The sequence below is a fragment of the Budorcas taxicolor genome, chromosome 19, assembly GCF_023091745.1.
Source record: "Budorcas taxicolor isolate Tak-1 chromosome 19, Takin1.1, whole genome shotgun sequence".
Taxonomy (NCBI): Eukaryota; Metazoa; Chordata; class Mammalia; order Artiodactyla; family Bovidae; genus Budorcas; species Budorcas taxicolor.
Genome location: NC_068928.1, coordinates 22,562,106 through 22,580,639, shown reverse-complemented (window position 1 = coordinate 22,580,639; position 18,534 = coordinate 22,562,106). Strand labels below are relative to the sequence as shown.

The 18,534-nt window shown below is 47.3% G+C and overlaps 1 protein-coding gene and 1 non-coding gene across 2 annotated transcripts in view; one reads left to right on the top strand and one right to left on the bottom strand.

The window, feature by feature from the left end:
* Positions 1-18,166, top strand: part of PITPNA (phosphatidylinositol transfer protein alpha) — a 35,548-nt gene extending 17,382 nt beyond the window's left edge. Inside the window, exons 6-12 of the mRNA XM_052657711.1 lie at positions 510-584; positions 2,237-2,320; positions 3,508-3,585; positions 3,745-3,855; positions 4,891-5,013; positions 14,672-14,740; positions 15,680-18,166. Of these exons, the coding sequence (XP_052513671.1) occupies positions 510-584; positions 2,237-2,320; positions 3,508-3,585; positions 3,745-3,855; positions 4,891-5,013; positions 14,672-14,716 (516 nt within the window). The 3' untranslated portion in view covers positions 14,717-14,740; positions 15,680-18,166. The remainder of the gene's footprint in view (positions 1-509; positions 585-2,236; positions 2,321-3,507; positions 3,586-3,744; positions 3,856-4,890; positions 5,014-14,671; positions 14,741-15,679) is intronic.
* Positions 9,439-9,511, bottom strand: TRNAE-CUC (transfer RNA glutamic acid (anticodon CUC)). Its single transcript has one exon. It is a non-coding gene; the product is annotated as a tRNA-Glu (tRNA).
* Positions 18,167-18,534: the final 368 nt, after the last annotated feature.

The following is an 18,534-nucleotide window of genomic DNA, read 5'->3' as shown; positions in this document are numbered from 1 at the left end:
TTTAAAAAGCACTAAGGGAAGAAGATGGTAATTAGGTATGAAGGCTTAAATGGCTGAGAACTTCAGGGCTCAGCAAAAGGCTGGCTGGTGGCGGGGGAAGGGGGGCAGCACACTTGGACAGCCAGGAAGTCTTCCCGTGGTCTTCCCACGCTGCCAGCCAGCCTGCACACCCTGCGCATGAGCTGCATGGCAGAGATACGTGGGTTAAGTACATGCACTTTGAAGTCAGACAGAACTGAGTTTGAGGCCCAGGTCTGTGGTTATCTCTGTGGCCTTGGGAAGTCCGCTTGGAACTTCACTTTGCTCGGATGTGAGGTGAGGGTCCTCACAGGCTGGGGTGAGGACTGAGTGAGGTGCCGTGCGCCTGGCGTACTGCGGGCTCCTGGTACAGTGAGCTGTCAGGACAAGGCAGAGGCTGGGGTCCCTGCCTGCCCTGAGCGGGTGGCGAGGGGTGGCTGCTCTGCAGCTGTGAGCCGAGTGGCTGCAGGTGTCCTCTCCACCTCCCACAGAACGAGTACATGAAAGAAGACTTTCTGATTAAAATTGAAACCTGGCACAAGCCCGATCTTGGGACCCTGGAGAACGTAAGTAGCACTTCCCAAGCCCCCCGAGGGCTCCAGGCCTCAGGACAGGGTGCTGAGACTCTATCCCTGCCAAAGGGTCTTCACCGCGGTCTCCTTTTTCTTGGCCAGGAAGCTCGCAGCCTGTGCCTAGATCTGTCCTACCAGCATGGGATTGCTCTGTCTCTACTCTGAGAAATATGATCTCCAAGATGCTTTCAAGGACCTAGTGCTGGGATTGGTCTAAAATGCAACTCCTGGCACAGAAGAGCTGAAGTTTTATAACATCAAAATGAGCGAATCCCCTGACCACCCAGTGGTTAGGACTTGGCACTTTCACTGCCTGGGCCTGAGTTCAATCCTTGGTCAGGGAACTAAGATCCCACAAGCCACGTTGTGCAATGCCCCCCCACACCCCTGATAAAAAGCCTATCAAAATTACAGCCTCTGTAGAGCACAATTTGCCAGTAACTCCTCAGATTTAAAATATACCTGTCCCTTACTCCAGCAATTCCACACCTAGGAATTTATACTGTAGTTATGTTTTCATATATGTGAAATAACAATATACAGGGAGATTCATCACTGCATTCTTGGTGTTTGTTTAGTCACTACATCATGTCCAACTCTTTTGTGACTCCACAGACTGTAGCCTGCCAGGCTCCTCTGTTCGTGGGATATCCCAGGCAAGAATATTGGAGTGGGTTGCCATTTCGTCCTCCAGGGACTCTTCCCAGCCCAGGGATCAAACCGAAGTCTCCTGCATTGTCAGGGGGATTCTTTACGACTGAGCCGTTCTTGGTGTAGCCAAGGGTTAAAAACAACATAAGAGCCCACCAGTGGGATCCTGTTAAACATTGTGCAACCATGTAGCCGTTTATTATGCAGCCATTAAAAAGAGCCCATAGGGAACAGTCTTCAGGAGATATTGTTCAGTGGGGAAAAAAAGGATGTAAAATATGTGCTACCTTCTGTATTAAAATCTCTACAGTGGTGGTGCCTGGGAGCTGACTGAGAGACATGCAAGAGAAAGAGTTACTTTTTATCATATCCTTTTGTACCCTTTGAACTTGTATCAGAATTTTGTATCTCATACCACCTCTTTGAGTTAGTTAATTTCTATCTTTTTTTAAGATATTTTACTTTTTTTTAATGTGGACCATTTTTGAAGTCTTCCTTGAATTTGTTACAGTATTGCTTCTGTTGTTTTTTATGTTCTGGTTTTTTGGCCATAAGGTATGAGGGATACTAGCTCCCTGGATTGCAAGGCAAAGTCTTAACCACTGGCCCACAGGGAAGTTCCAAGTTAGTTATTAATAATTTTTAAGAGCATCAAAATAAGCAGTATATGGCTAAGCAGGCAGCATCCTCACAAGAGGAATATGCAGTCTTTACAAAAGGGGAACATAGGGAAATAAAGAAGGTGCTAGGGGAGCCTGGAGAGTGTCTTGGGCTGCTGCAGTCATATTTAGCTTGAAAAATCAGAGCATTAGTTCTCAAATGTATGTCCACTTAAAATTCGTTCACCCTCCCACTCCTTTGGATAGTTTTGTATGTACTGGTAGGAATCTCATGACTATGGCTATGGAAACAGCTGCTGTTAGATGTCCATTCTGGGTAAAGGCTGTGGTAGCTATTAAACTGTGCATAATGAGTGGTCACCCTTGTTCCTGCAGGTGCATAAATTGGAGCCTGAGGCGTGGAAACATGTGGAAGTCGTGTATATAGACATTGCAGATCGAAGCCAAGTGCTTAGCAAGGTAGGGACTATTCAGCTGTATGGGTGGCCTCTGAGATGCAGAAGTCACTTATGTCAGAGAAACCAAGGAATCATACCAGCTTGAGTCAAAGGGAAGTTCTCTCTTGAGAATTTTATTTTCTAAGTGAGTGTTAAGAATCACCTTATCCTGACTTGAGGATACCACCAGGCAAATAGTGGCCCAGATACACAGTCTTGTGCCTCTTGGCCTAATATCCCCACTCCTATCCTCAAAAGATGAGTGGATTTAAAACAAAAACAAAAAAACAAAAACTTTTCATTGAAGTATAACATATATAGCCACGTGAATAGATCCTACGTGTGCATCTGTATACCTCACACTGAACATCCCCAGATGTTTCTCAGACAGAAACACTAGCCCAGAGTATGGCCCTTTGAGTATTTTGTCGATTCTGGTGGTTTCATGCGAGTGGAGAGAAGCACAGGTAGGGAAGGTTTAATAAATAATCTCCTTCACTTTGGAAGATGCTTTACCACTGTATGTGTATGCATGTGATTGGGTATCTTTGTTATTTTTGATAAGTAGATACTATAAGGAGTTTGGTTTTTCCCTTGCCCACATTAGTTAATGCAGAGAAACAGCCCAAGAGTAAACTTTTATTACTGTTAATTAACACACAGCATTGACTGCAATTTAAATCAGTGAAGGGAGATAGACAGTAGTACACAAGAGGATAAAGTCAATACATTAAACATTTCCAATAATGATTTTATTAAAATAAGGCAGTTTAAAAACAAAAACAGAACAAGCCAGAGAGGTGGGACTGGAAGATTTCAGAAACAACTGGCTGGTTGCTCTCAGCTCCAGCTGCTGTTTTAGAATTACCTGTTTTTTAAAATTACCCTGCGTTGCTCGAGGGTCAACTGTGTTTTAAAAACACCTTCCCTGGTGCTCTGGATGTTCACTCCAGGTTTCAAATCCCCATCTTAAACAGTGGAAATCCAGGCCTGCTCACACAGTCTGGTAAAACTGAAAACAAGCCCTGGCAGACAAAATCACAGAGAGCTCTCCTCAGAGGCAAATGTAAATAGTTCTATATCTTGTTTATAGACTTTCCCATGTTTTCTTTGCGCCAGAAGCATCAAGAATGGTATGAACTGTACTGTGGTGGAAAATCTGATCTCTTTCTCTCTTCTTGACCCACCCCCTCCCCCAACTTCTGACAGGATTACAAGGCAGAAGAGGACCCAGCAAAATTTAAATCTATCAAAACAGGCCGAGGACCCTTGGGCCCCAATTGGAAGGTGCAGTTCACACTCTTACCACCAGGGGTTGCTGGGGCCAGTGTGGTTGGGCCTGCCTCCTGGAGGTGGGGAACTGGGAGGGGGCGGGGGGGCGCAAGGGAGAGCCAGAGGTCGGCTCTCTTAGTTACCTGTCTGCCTGTGGGTGTGTTTCTAATACAGCAAGAACTTGTAAATCAGAAAGACTGCCCATACATGTGTGCATACAAACTGGTTACTGTCAAGTTCAAGTGGTGGGGCCTGCAGAACAAAGTGGAAAACTTTATACATAAGGTAAGTGGCCAGGGTGGGAGGCCTTCCAGTGTGTTGGTGGGGGGTGTTTTGCCCAAGAGAAGATCATACAACCTGTGTGGCTTGTATCCTAGGTTGGCCAGCATCAGGATGTTTAGGTCTGATTTCCCAGACCCCCACTTCCCCTTGCGCCAGACTTTTAGAGATTAACGCTGTTCATCCAGAGGAGCCACATGCAAATGGGAAGGAAACTGAGGCAAAAGAAGGAAATAGGAGGGGGCTTGTTATGATTAAATGGCAAATAAAACTCAGGATCTTTGCTTGACATCAAAAGGCAAAAAGTTCTATGGACCAAATTCTCCAGTACCCTGAATTACTGAACTAGACAAATCTAAGGCTTTTTTTTTCCCTTTTTTTTTTTTTAGCAAGAGAGTATCAGACAAAAGTAATAACGTGTGTAAATGGGAGACCCAGGAAAACTGAGTAACTTGCCCCAGTGGCACCTAAGAAGTTTCTATATCCTTCTCTCTGATGTGTGAGAGTCTGGTAAAATTGAGCAACATTTCATAGCTGCTGGCCAGTTTTATTTACTTATTTTTGGCCATGCCACGCAGCATGCGTGATCTTAGTTCCCTGACCGGGGATCGAACCCAAGCCCTTGGCAGTTGAAGCACAGAGTCCTAACCACTAGACTGCCAGGGAATCCTCCTGCTGGTCAGTTTTAACCTGGTCTTTAGGCTCCAGAGACAAGGAAGAAATTTGGCACAGTCGTTTGGGGATCTTGGCTCATGGATTGCCTGTCTTGGCCTGACAAGGCGCTTGCCTTGTCTTGGGGCAAGCTAGGCACCACCTTCTCCCCGGGGGCTTGACTTGAGGCCATACCCATCAGAAATGTGGAGGCAAGGGTCACTGACCTGAGGGATTGGAGGACCGATCCAGATCAGCCAGTGGGGTACCTACAACTCCTCCCCCAACCTTCCCAGTACAGTGTGGGTGCTGGCATGGAGGGTGTGGGCAAGAGGGCTGCCACAGCGGCCCACACCTTCCGGTTCTAACTTGGGTCCCTCCTTTTTATAGCAAGAGAGGCGTCTGTTTACAAACTTCCACCGGCAGCTGTTCTGTTGGCTGGACAAGTGGGTCGACCTGACGATGGATGACATTCGAAGGATGGAAGACGAGACGAAGAGACAGCTGGATGAGGTACGTGGGAGGCCCGAGGAGACTCCGGGGCTGTCCGCTAGGAGACTCTCGTGCTGGGCAGCTCACTGAGGGCACCGTCCTGTGGTTCTAGGAGCATGTCAGCGTCCACTGTGGGTAAGGTCTAATGCCAGGCGATATGGGAACTACAAGGAAGAAAGCAGCCTGTGCTCTTGAACTTGCAGTCTAGTCGAGGTCTTGGCATATCCAGAGAGACAGATATGGCGGGCTGTGCTGAACGCCAAGTGAGTAACACAGTTGCCGCAACGGCCCTCCAGAGCCGCGTGGGGGAGCCGTGCTGGGCTGCAGAGGCGGAGGTGGCCCCGGGAGGTGGAGGCAGGCTGGGCTGGTCCACGAATAGCACGCACGGAACCCACAGAGGACAGCGGTGGAATGCACACCACAACCCCTTTTTAACAGTGTTGGAGCTATTTAGAGTTTGGAGCCTTTGCCCCTGCCTTTTTTTTGTTTTTCTGGCTTGGCATGGTTCCCAGAAGGAGAGCTACCTGCTGCTCCATGGGAGCCTGAAGACCTAGCACCCCTCTTGCCTCCTTTGAGGAATTTGGGGCTGCTTGCCTGCAAGACTCCCTCTGAGGAGACTGTTAGTAAATAGCACTCAGGCACCCACCAGTGTGAGGCATCATTCGGAGGGCTTCTCCAGGTCTCGGCCCATCTCCTATGGTTCTCACAACCCCTGTGAGGGGGTGCCACTGTTACCCACACTCAGGTGAGGAGGTAGAGGCGCTGAGTGTTCAAGGCCGGGCCCAGGGTCACAGAGCCTGCAGGTGACACAGTCAAGGGAGGAGAAGCCGTAGCACTCAGTCACTCGGCCGCTTCTCCTCCCTCTAAATGCCATCGGGGTCTCCCTCCTGCCTCTCGGGGCTAAAAATAAGGCAGGAAGCTCTGTTTCATAGGAACTGCCATCCATCTCTCCCTCCTTGCCCTGGGAGGGTTGGCTCGGAGCCTGGTGTCTGGCAGACAGAGCTTTGCACAGCCGTGCCTGGCTCTCCAGCGGGCCCTCAGGTGAGACGCAGACCCAGGTCCAAGCTGCCCCCACTACACTGGTGCTCCCACTCACTGTGCTGGTCTTGATGGAAAGTGGGCCCACGAGCTCTTCCTTAGAGGGGGAGCCCCGTGGGGAATGGATTCTACCCTCCAGGATGACACTTCTGGGCTGACTCACTGGTTGCAGCAGTTTGCTGAGTGAGTTCCTGTTGAAGGCAGATGTTTAAGTTATTCATTCAGCTGCAGTTCCAGGGAAGTGGCAGGATTTTGGACACAAGTCCTGCTTCTGCTAAAGATCTTCAGGAAGCGGTAGGTTTTAATGTCCAGAGCTCTGGCGATTCTAACAGTGCAAGAGAGAAGCCTTGAATCTTGTGGTCACCTGAGTCCTGACCAAAAAAAAAAAGAAACAAGTTACCAAATGGAGGAGCAGGGACAGAGCCGCTGAGGTTTTAGTCTGAGTGCCAGTTGCCTGTTGCTGCCAAGCCGGCCAGCATACCCCAGGGTCATGGAGACGTTGGCCAACAGCCAATGTTTAAAAACTCTTGGGGTATAAAGAGTATAAAACTCTTGGGGTCGGATTCGAATTCCTGGTGCTGGGCAGGCTGTCCAGGGGATCTGCTGAGCTGCCTCCCTCAGGTCCACAGCTCACAGGCACACGTCCTCACAGAGTTCTTTTTCAGTCCCCAGCCCTCGTCTTTGTTTCTCCATTCTGTGGATAATTGTGCCAAAAGTTTGGATGATCTGTATTGTCCAAGATAACTGCAGATGCAGAAATCCCGCCTTGGAACTGGAATTTTTTAAATAGTTCGTGGTGGAAAAGAAAGCAAAACCGCTGGGGGAGACATGGTCTGACCCTGTTCGCAACTGCATGGGACCTTTGTGCTGACTGTACTTCTGGCTCACATGTCGCTTTCCTTTCTTATTTTTCTTCTTTCTAAAAATATTTTTATCAAAGTTTTACTTTCAGAGTTTTTTTTTTCTCTTTCCATTTTTAAAAAAAGCCACTTTACTGAGGTCTGACTAACATACAGAGAGCTGCACCTATTTAATGTGCCCATCTCAAGGAGTTTGCAGATAAACAGACATTCATGAAACTGTCGCCGCAGTCAGTACCATCACCCCACAAGTATTTTTATTGGTTTGACACTCAGGTAGTATCCCACACTTAGGAGGAAGACACTGGCTTCTTCTGCCCCATCCCCAAAGTTGTGCCTCCGGAAGTAGCCCCTTGCAGTCCTTTTTTTTTTTGTTTGAACTTCCTGTGTTGGGGTATACATACATTAGCTCAGTCATGTCCAACTCTGCGACTGCATAGACTGTAGCCTGCCAGCCTCTTCTGTCTATGGAATTTTCCAGGCAGAAATACTGGAGTGAGTTGCCATTTCCTTCTCTAGTATTGGGGTACAGCCAGTTAATACATACTGTGATCACTTCAGGTGAACAGTGAAGGGACTCAGCCATACATATACATATATATATGAACCCTGTCATCTCTGATTTTCATTTCTTCCGTGGATAATTTTCTGGTTTTCTTAGGAGGTTAGTAAACACATCCCTTGTTGTTAGCTTAGTTTTGTGTCTGTATCATTAAGTTGTGTCTTTGAGTCTCACTGGGGTGGGTGGTTGGGCTGGTTGCCACAATGTCAGTAGTTGAGGTTGGTTCATTCTCATTCATTTTGCTCCCACTTGGTAGACACTTTAATCTGAAGATCTCTTCAGTTCTGGAAAATGTTTCTGTGTCCCCTGTTTCATCATTTTCTCCCCTCTGTCCTCTGTTCTCTTTCTGGAATTTTTTGTTGTTGTTGTTAGAAGTTGGGCATCATGAATCAACCTTCTAATTTTCTTATGTTTTGTCTCCTTATTTGTGTGCTTTCTAGGAGAGGTTTTCTGAAGTCAACTTTGTCTCCTCTATTGAATTGAAGACATTCTTAAGCACTGCTTGTTCTGGTCTTGGCATCACTTTCCTTTTCTGAAGCATGGGGTTTGGTTCTTGCATTTGGTTTTGAGGTCTCTCTTCCCCCTGAACATCGTTTCCGCTGAGCTCCTCTTCCCGTTGGACTTTGTGTTTCCTCTTAGGGGCTTCCCTCCGATGACTGGGGGTCCTGGGCTATCCATTCACAGTGAAGAGTGAAGCTCCAAAAAGTGGATGAAGCCCTCTGTATCAGTTGTTGTTATTGCTGTTCAGTCGCTCCGTTGTGTCCAGCTCTTTGCGACCCCAAGGGCTTCAGCACGCCAGGCCTCCCTGTCCCTCACCATCTCTCGGAGTTCACCCACGTTCTGAATCAGTGGCTGGGCTTACTGAAGGGTAGTCAGATGGTTCCACTGGGGCTTCCCACTTCCGGCTCCTGAGTCTGTTTTTCTTGGGCTGCTCATTTTGCTTCAAGAGGACACGCCAGCCTTTTTTTTCATGGGGCTGGTCAAGGCCAGCCTTCTGGGAGCTGATCTAGGGAAAGGTCCTGAGGGGCAGACTGAGAACCAGGGGAGGGAACACCAGGGCACGCCAGAGCCAAACTCTTCTATATTTCCACTTGCAAAGATGTCACCCGTTTCTCACCCAGCTGCACTCCCTCCATGTAGAGGCACCTGGTGCTGCCAGTTCCCAAGCTTCTGGAGAACCTGCGGCAGTAGTGGGTCCGCTCCCTGTGGGCTGCCCTCCTCACCTGCAGCTCCTGCTGCTCTGCAGTTCGTCACCGCTCCTCCGTCCTCCTTTCGTCTTCCAGAATGCTGTTTCCACCTCTTACCTGCTGTTATCTCCTCTGTTCTTGTTGTCTTTGTAGTTTTCCATCTTTTTTTCTTTCTTTTATTTAAATTCCTTTACTGTCATCGTGCTAATCTTTGGGGGAGAAATAGCAGTAAATGCTTGTACTGCGTCCAGCCTGCCATGATTAACTGCAAGTTTGTGATAGAAATTATGACTGTTATTCTTTAAACCAAGGCATAGCAGTCTGGTGTGGGTGGGTTGTTTTGTGAGTTACAAGAGGTCAGTATAAGGCCACAGTCACCCCTGCCATAACTCTTGTCCTCTGGGAGGTGAACCCGCCATTCTTGGATGAGGCTCAAGGATTTGAGAAGCAAGGGATCAAGAGATTAGTCCTTTGCCCTAAAAACAAAAATGTCAGGAAATGAGTGCCTGTGGGGGAGCAGTGGCTCTCCGTCCCCCTCCCTGCTCTCCTGCTCTTAAGAAACTCATAATCTCAAAAGTGGAAGAAAGTACCTTAAAGGTCATTTAGTCTAATTATGTGGCCAGTGCTTGAGTCTTCTCTGCCCTTTCCCATTAGCTTGTGCTTGAGCACCTCCTGTAACGGGGAACTCCCTGTCTTATGAACATGGCAGTCATAAACATATCTATCTATCCGTATTTTTTAATTGAAGTATATAGTTGATTTGCAATAAGTTGCTTTTTTGTGGCTTACGGGATCTTAGTTCCCTGTCCAGGGATTGAACCCAGGGCCATGGCAATGAGAGTACCAAGTCCTAACCACTGGACTGCCAGGGAATTCCCACACAGTAACATACTTTATTATTAATAGAAGCTGACATTTATGAGGTCTTCCCACGTGCCTGTCACGTGTGGTAAGTCGACATCTGACACACACTGTCACGACATCCTCTCGACTACCTGTGCCACAGGTATTCTTTGCAGAGAAGTTAAGGATACCTTCTAGTTCAGAGAACAGGTACCTCCTGGGCCTTGGTCATTAACTCGAGATAATGAGATGGGGAGAAGAGGACTCATCTTAAAAATTGTAAAAAAAAAAAAAAAAAAAACAGAAAAAAACTTCGTTTCCCTATTTACAGGACTCTCTAGAACATTTGCTGAAGAACAGCAAAGAACACGTGATGGAAGATCCCGCAGCATTTTCATTGTCTTCCCCCATGGGTCTTCCTCTCTAACTCTTTTGGCTCCTCTGATCCCTCCGTTGTCCATCCTTTCTGGACTCTGTACTTTGGGATGGAGCTCAGAGGCTTCATGGCACTCTTTGCTCTGTGGGCTTACCTGGTGGGCTTGTCTCTGAGCATCTCTGTAGACAATCTCCCTTTCCATTTGCTTGAGTCTGAATGTGCCTGTCTCTTTCTCATCCCTTTAGTATGGATGAAGAGGGCCCTTGCTCCATCCTCTGGCTTTTTGACTGATGAGTCACCATTACTTCTAGATTTTAAGTCTTAAACACTGGAGCAGTTACCTTTCAATTACCTAAACATCCCTGTGCAGTGAAGTGCACGATAATACATCCCAGAGTTCCTCATTTGGGATTGTGATAGACAAGGGTCTTCAGATTAAAACACTCAGTGCCTGGTTCACGTGCTGGGCTGCTGAAGATTGTATCTGAGATTCCCGTAGTGCCTGCAGAGGGCAGAGCTAGTTCTTCTGAGGCCGAGGGATCTCTGTCTTGAGGCTGATGCTGTCCTTGGAGTCTTAATTCCCTCCGCCCTGCCCAGCAGCTATTGACCCCAGAGCAGACCACCTGGAACATTGACCAGCATCTTGAAATAGGGGAGCAGCTTTATTTTCTTTATAAATATTTAAATTTTTCGATATTAAGATAATATATAAGCATTAAACAGTTTTCAGGAAACTAAAAAAATAGAAAAGAATCACTTGTACTCTATTTAAAAACAACCACTGTAAACATTTTAAGAATTCTTACACACTTTTACTTAGGTCTGATGGTACTGTACGAGCCTGTACGAGCCTGGGTGGTCCTCTCACCTTTCTCTAAACATTATAACAGCATTCAAACCAGGAAAAAAGTTCCTTCACATACACGTTTCTCACAGTAGCTACGTCTTGCTCTGTACTCTCGCCTGTGCTGGATTTTCCCTCATGTTGTTTGCAGGTTTTCATTGTTTATAATGAGAAATTTCTATGCACTCCATTGTTCGGATAATTAGGATTATTTACTTAGAATAAATTCCTACAAGTAGAATTAGAGGATTTAAAATTCTTGTTACTTATTGCCAGATTTCTTCCCCAAAAGGCTGAACCTGTTTATAGAGGAGGTTTCTAAAGAAGTTCTAAGAACAATTCCACATTTGCCTTGTATTTGTGTGCTTTCAGAACAGGTTTGTGGTTACTGTTCAGTGTCATAAGTGATTTTTTTTTACTGGCTTAAGTCTTCACTGAATTTCTGTTGGAGTATAATTGCTTCACAGTGTTGTGTTCGTTTCTGCTGTAAGCAGAGTGAATCGGCTGTCTGTACATATATCCCCTCCTTTTTAGATTTCCTTCTAGCTTAATTTACTGAACTTTTTATTTTGAGATGATTGTGAGATTCACATGCAGTGGTAAGAAATAATAGAGAGAGGAGATCTGTTTCTTCCAGTGACTATGTCTTGCAAAATGATAGTATGATATCACACCCAGGAAATTGACACTGATACTTTTACAAGTTCCTTTAAGTCAAAGGTGTATTTCATGCTTATAGGAAAAGCAATTTTCAAAAGATGGGAAAAATATTTTTTTAAAAAAGACCAAATAAATAAATAAAAATAAGTAGATGAATAAAAGTCCCTTTCTTCCGACCCCTGGCCTCTTTCCCTAGAGCAAAGCACTGCTAAAAAGAAACCCTCCAGGACTGGAGCTTCTGTTTTCACGTTCCTCGACTGTATGTACATAGATAGCCGGTAACGGCTTGATCCAAGGAACACTACAAACGTTAGATAAAATCTCTCATTTTAGGCCCCAGGAAACAGGAAATAAGCATTCGTAGAACATTTCATTATAAGAATGAAATAATGCATTTTTATTTCGGTGCACCCTCTGTGGGGGGACCTTGTCTTTGAGAGTAAAGGAAGCTATCGTGCTTCCTGATAGGAAGTTGCATTTTATTTCAAGAAATAGGAGAACAGGACCTGGCTTTGCGTTAGTAAATTCAAGTCAGGCAGTGAGCTCTCAGGGTCTACAGGTATCTGCTTGAGACCCAAAGAGCTTTGCTCCCATGATACTAAATCTTAGCCTCTTTGATTATTGAAAATGTACGCGAATGGTCATTAGTGAGCAGATATGTAATGAGCCCATTTCTGTCTTCTTTCACATTTATTTATTTGGCTGGCTGCGCTGGGTCTTAAGTTGTGGGCACTCAGATCTTTAGTTGTGGCATGTGGGATCTAGCGTCCTGACCAAGGATCGAACCCAGGTCCCCTGCATGGAGTCCTAGTCACTGCACCACCAGGGACGTTCCCATTTTTGGTTTGGGGGGTAGGGTGGGGGGTTTGTAATTATTTTGAAGGAGTTTCTTTTTTGTTGTTGTTTTCTGAGTTTCAAACTTAATGAAAATGACAAGAATACGAAGGAAAGGATAAGACAGCATCCACCAGAGCACCCTCTAGTCTCAGTCTGGCGCAGCCTCTGTTTTCTGGGAGTTCCATGACCTTGACATTCGTGGAGGTGATAGGCTAGTCATCTTGTAGACGGTGTTTCAGTTGGGGTTAGTCCAGTGCTTCCGCATGATTAGATCCAGCGTCTGTATTTCAGACCAAAGGATCACAGACTGTCCTTCTTGTCCAGTCCCGGTGAAGTTACCTTTGTTCACCTGGGTGTGGTCATCACTCTTGGGGTGCTGCTGACCCCAGACCTTGTAGGAGGAGGGATTTTAAATCTCTCTGATCTATTATGTTCACACAAATACTTCCAATTCCAACCTCACACCACAAGGGTAACTTTCTGTCTTTTAAAAAATTTGACTCAAGAAAAATCGAGTTTGTTAAGCTCTTATAAAGTAATATATTAATTACTATGGATAACTGAAGTTGTAGAAGCAATACAAATTTAAAGCTACCATTCAGGAAAGTGAGTTTTGAGCAAAATCTACAGGGAAGAGGCATTCCAAGAGGGAGCTAGGAACTGTCACTGCTGTGGCTTCGGGTTCAGTCCCTGGTGAAGGAACTAAGATCCCACAAGCGGCTCAGCACCGCCAAGGAAAGAAAAAGATTTTGAGAAAACTCTAGCCTGAAAGACCGAGCTACGAGCTTAGATATAATCACAGTAATCATTATCAGTAGGGAGTGACTATCGGAACATCTGGGGAGGACCAGGAGGATGTTTTTCTCATGTTCAGGTTCCATGTGGGCTCAATGATTTATAATAGTTGTGGGGGGGCACGGTAAACAATGGTTGTGGGTTTGAAATGTGGCAGGAAGTATATTCAAAGATGTTTCCCAGTGGAGAGCTACTACTGATGAGATAGAGTCTGAATAATGTGGCTGAAAGTCTAGTGAATAAAGCACAACTGAGGAGGCTGTAGCTTAAACGTGCAGCTTCTTGAGTGTTACGCACACACATGGCATGTTTGCCATGCTATTTAGAACAAAGACATAACAGGGCTGATAACAGGTACAGTGTTCCAAGCACTCCTCTGTGCTAAGTACTCTCCCTGAATATCTTAACCTTCACTACAACCCCATGACATATGTAGTGTCTGTTATTATCTCTATTTTTATTATTACAGAAATTGAGGCTTAGAGAGCAGTGAAGTAACTTGTTCAAGGTCACAATTTAGTGATGAAGCCAGAATGCGATCCAGGCAGTCTGATTCCAGCGCTTATGCTCTGAGGGGCTCAAAAGTTGAATGAGTAAAGATTGAACCTGGTGCAGAAAATTCATGGACAGTGAAGACATGTCTGATGGGAAGTTATAATAGACATATTATAGACATCCTGCAATTAGAACCTGTTTTCAAGTTGGAAAGGATTTGATAGCAATCGCCCACACGGTGTTCCCAGCAAGAAGTTGTGTCCACTGCTGTTGAAAGGTGCTGGGGACAGGGACCACTCAGTGCTCCCAGAGAAGACCCTGTCCTGTTCTCCAGCAGCCTCGCACTTCTGCCAAGCTGAGATCTGCTACCTGCACTCTCCATCCCTGTGCCCACTTGGCTGACTGGGCAGACTGGCCAGAGCCTCCTTTTTTTTTTTTTTTTTGCCATGTCACACAGCATGTGGGGTTCTCCCCAACCAGGGATGGAACCTGCGCACACACACACACACACACATACACACACACCCGCCCTAGAAACATGCAAGTCCCAGGCGAAGCCTCTAAGCAGAGCCCAGGAAAGGGAATTGCTGTTCCCTCTGCCTGAAATGTTCCCTGCCGCCGCCCTAGTACCCACAGGATTTCCTGCCTCACTTCCTTCAGGTCTCTGACGTCACTTATCAGAGAGCCTTCCCCAGGCATCTCATAAAAGAGCACCTCCCCAGAGCCATTCTCCACCCCAGCAACCTGTAGCCCCATCTGACGTGGATTAGTTTCTCTGTCCTCCCCTTACTTTGTCCCAGAATGTAAGCTCCCTGAGAAGAAACTTGGTCTGCTTTGGTTCATGGCTGAATCTTCAGGCTGGGATCCGTGCCTTGCCAAAAAAAAGATGCTTCATAAATATTTGTTGAATGAGTGAACGAGAGGAGCCTAAGAACTAAACCCCAACACTGAGACGCAGGGGAGAGAACTAGAAATCATGGGCGGTGGGACCAGTGACAGAGCTGTAAACTGTGTGGCATTGGCCCTGTGTACGCAGAATTCAATTCTTCTGATTTGCTTTGTGTGCAAAATACATGCTCTACTATCCGCTGGCAGGCTTGAGGAGAAGGAGGAATTTGTACCTGTGGTGGAGTTCCAGCAGCAGCAGACACCTCCCATTTCTCCTGTTTTCTTCTGTTGCAGATGAGACAAAAGGACCCAGTGAAAGGCATGACGGCAGATGACTAAAGCCACTCCTCCCCCTCCTGCACCGTATGTACCAAGTTTCTCACTGAGCGCATCACAGACGCCAAAATCAGTCATCAGTCTGGGTCTTCGCCTCTTTGCTCATCCTGCCCTCTAGTCGTAATGATGGTTGTGGTGCCGGAGAGCTCTCGGGCTTCCACTGAAGGAGATGATGGCTTTCAAACCATTTCAGGGATCCATGCGATTGGATACAAATCCACTAGAGACGGGCAGGGTGGTGGGACGTGGGGCTGGGGAGGGGGCAGCGGATGGATGAGAATCAAAGCTTATCTGCACCTAATTACTCTTCCTCCCGTGAGGGGAGCCATTTCAAGTGGAAGCTGGTCTTCTGGTTGCTCCTTTACCCCCTGGACCAGAGCCGTTCCCTGCCCCGCCCTTGGAAAATTCGCTGGCCAGCTTTTCCTAGTTGTCCTCATTGGGTCTGGTGCTTCATTTCCTTCCTCTCTGTACCCTCTGATCCCAGACTGTCCCCATCGAAGGCAGCACCTTTCAGGTACTGGGAGAGTATTTCTGCCCAGGCCATAGGACCAGGTTGGGATGTCCCTTGTTGCACGTGGTTACCCCTTCCCAAGATCCTTCCGTCAGCTCCCAGAGCCTCCAGACTTGCTCTTACTCCAGCAGCTCAGAGGGGCTTAGGCACAGAACGAAAGGCCTGGCTGGCCCTGCTCCCCATCTGGCTCTGAGAAAAAATGTTATCCAATAAAACCTGGCTGCCTAGCACGGGGGTAGGGGCGGGACTCAGCCGCTGTGCTGCAAACCTCTGCGTTTCCTGCCCCACACGCTTGAGGAGAACTTCCGCTTGAGGAGAACTTCCGGGAGATGAAAGTGTAGGACAGGATGGGTGTTGGCCTCACACCCGCCCCCCCCCCACCCTCCGCTGGCGTCCTTCCTCCTTTTGTAATTCCCTGTCCATGGCTTAGTGTTTCTGTTTTCTTTCTCTTCCAGTTTTGCAAGACAGTGGTCAACAGGAAGGCCCAGCAGCTCCACGCTCCCGAGTGACAGGCCATCTCCGGACGCAGCCTTCTGTGCCCATTCTTCAGGCAACTCTGACCCCTTACCGTAGCTAATTCTAGATGCCCTTTACTGTTGTGAACAAATAGACCGTCTGGTATTATGCAGCCCGTGTGAGCGGGAACCTGTCCCTCTGAGATGTGTGGCGTTGTAGGCGGCTGTATTTACAGCGCCTACCTCTCCAACCATTGTGTTCTTGACCCATTTCTGTGTGCCCTCCCCACCCCACCCCCTTTATTTCCAAGTGACATTTTTAGTCTTTGAAAATAGCTACCTTTTGTGATGTGGTGATTTAAATGATTTACTTTGTTTTCAACCTTGGGATAAACTGAAGTGTTTGGCTTCCTGGGCAGGTCTTTGCAATTTTGAGTGCTTACAGGGGGAGAGGGAGAGGGGATGAGGCAGAAATAGATTTGTTTCCCCCCCAGTTCCACAGAACATCAGTGTGGCTTTGTAACTCTGATCTCTGCTCCCAGGAACCCACTGTTAAGAGTGCTCTAGGCACCATGGAAGTACCCAAGGCCCAGCCAGTCTGTTTTGAAAATTAAACAACAGATAACCCCTGCCCCAGGCATCGCATCTCTGGTCACTCGTCTTAGAAATACCTATGGCTCCTTGGCCCTCCTGTTGCCCACTCTGTCTGAATCTCTGCAGAGCCTGTAATATGCCTGGGTCAACTCTACCTGGAGGGGACTGTCCAGCGTGGCCCTTAGAATTGAGTCTGCCCCTGTATACCTAATAGTGTGCCCAGCCCCTGCCCCCATCCCCAGGAGCTCTGTGTCCATACTCTTCTTCCCTTTTGGGCTGGTGCTGCCACTCAGCAATAACCCCCTCCTCTCTGTGCTTTCTTGGATTCCTGTCCTCTGTCTGAGGCTGGTCAGGACACAAGGGGTCTTAATCTTTTCATGCTGCACAAAACAAGCATGCAGAAAGCTTTTTCCCAGAACACGTTCCCCCCTCCTCTCTAGTGGCCAGAAAGGAATTTGGGGATCAAGAGCTCAGCTTGCCCTGCCCCCACGCAGAGTTCTGCCCTGGACAATTGAGAGCCAGGAGTGATCGCAGTGGCGAATTCTACCAAAGTTGGCTGGTGTGAAAGTCTAGGCCTGCAGAGGAGCAGAGGCTGCTGAGGGTTTCCTAGTTGCCTGTGACTTGGCAGCGCTGGAGTACGCCTTCCCGGTGGGAGAATCTGAGATAGCCGTGGTGTCACTTGACATCTCCCAAGCCTCGTGAAGTTTGTTGGCCAAATGTGCAGTGACTCAAGCTAACGAGAGACCAAATCTCTGTTCGGGGAACGAGAAGCAGAATGGGATGATCTGTCCTTAGGTTTTTGTCAGTTTGTTTTGCCTTACTGATTTCTAAGTGCAATAAGGGAGTGTCACGCCTGGGACTTCCTGACGGCTGCTTCCCTGTGGCCCCCCTGGGGCAAGGGGTTGGGGGGACAGGTTCAGCGTGGTTAGCTCCTGCCTTCACTGAGTCCCCTCTGGGACCACGAGATACCCCAACACACCTTCCTTTTAGTCTCCACACCTTGTGGGGTCTATAGTAATGGGTCTGGGGCAATTCAGTTGGTTTATTAGCAGCCCAACTGCTGGTCGTATTTGACAGGGAAAGTTGAAGTGGCATTCCTACTGGAGAAAAATGTAAATGTTTTCCTACAAGTTCTGTAATAGGTGTAATTATATTTGTGCTTAAAGCTTTCCCTTCATTCATCAACAAAGTGAAGTCCAGATGTGCGTTAGCCTGGGAGAAACAAGCAGTGATAATGTAAACAGACTATTGTTTACGTGGTTTGAGGGTCAGCAGATGTTGGTCTCCTTCCTTCAGTTCTTCTCTGAGATTCATACATATCACTCCAACTTGGGGAGCAGCGGGGCTTGCTCTCTGTGGGCCTTTTCTCTAGCTCCACCCGCCTCCACCAGTTGCCCCAGCTCAGCATCCATGTGAGCCGAACTAGAATTTTCAGAGGTCAGCTGGATCTGGGGCTCCAGTCCACGTCAGCGTAAGGAGGGATGAGCCTGGTCTGTTCTGTCCCCGTGGAGAGTGTCGCTGCTGGACAATGATACCTTTTAAGTACCTCCCTTCCCTTCTTACCCTGCCCAAACTGACTAGTACTCAGAGGGGCTTCAGATGCAAGGCTTAGCTCCAAGGGTAGTCTTTGAGGATATGCCATGCCCCTTCAGACCAGCTGCTTCCATTGGATTTCCAGGGCCGCAGGCCCAGTTGGAAGCAGCGGTGCCTCTGGGGGGAGGAGGGGTGCTGGGCTCTGGCCTTCTCACAGAGAGGCGTAGGGGACAGGGTCAGTATTGTGGGCACGTGTATATCTTCCCCAATTCTCTTACAGTCCCTGCTGGGACTCCCTGACTTATTTTGGTTGGTTCCTAGTGCTACTTCTTTTACAAAATACACTTTGTAGACCTGATTAGATTACCTTGTTTATTTAATGTGAGTTTGTGCCTTTTTGTCTCAATCTTCCAATACAGGTATATTGGGGGGAAAAAAGCAGTCTAATAAAATCCTAGACAGAGCTGTCTGGAGTCCAGCTTATTGGTGATGTTCTCATGTCCATTTTACAACTTAGATATCCTCAAACTCTCGCTGACATCCCCCATTTTACCAGGGAAGGATTAGAAAGATCCAAGATACCTCTAGAAATTGTGGCACGTGGATTTCTGAAAACTAAGACAATCGCTCATCATTTTACTTAGACAAACATCACATACCTGAAAGTATTTGGGCCATGTTCTACTGGTAGTATTTGCTTCTTGCTTTTGTCTCCCCTACCCCACATC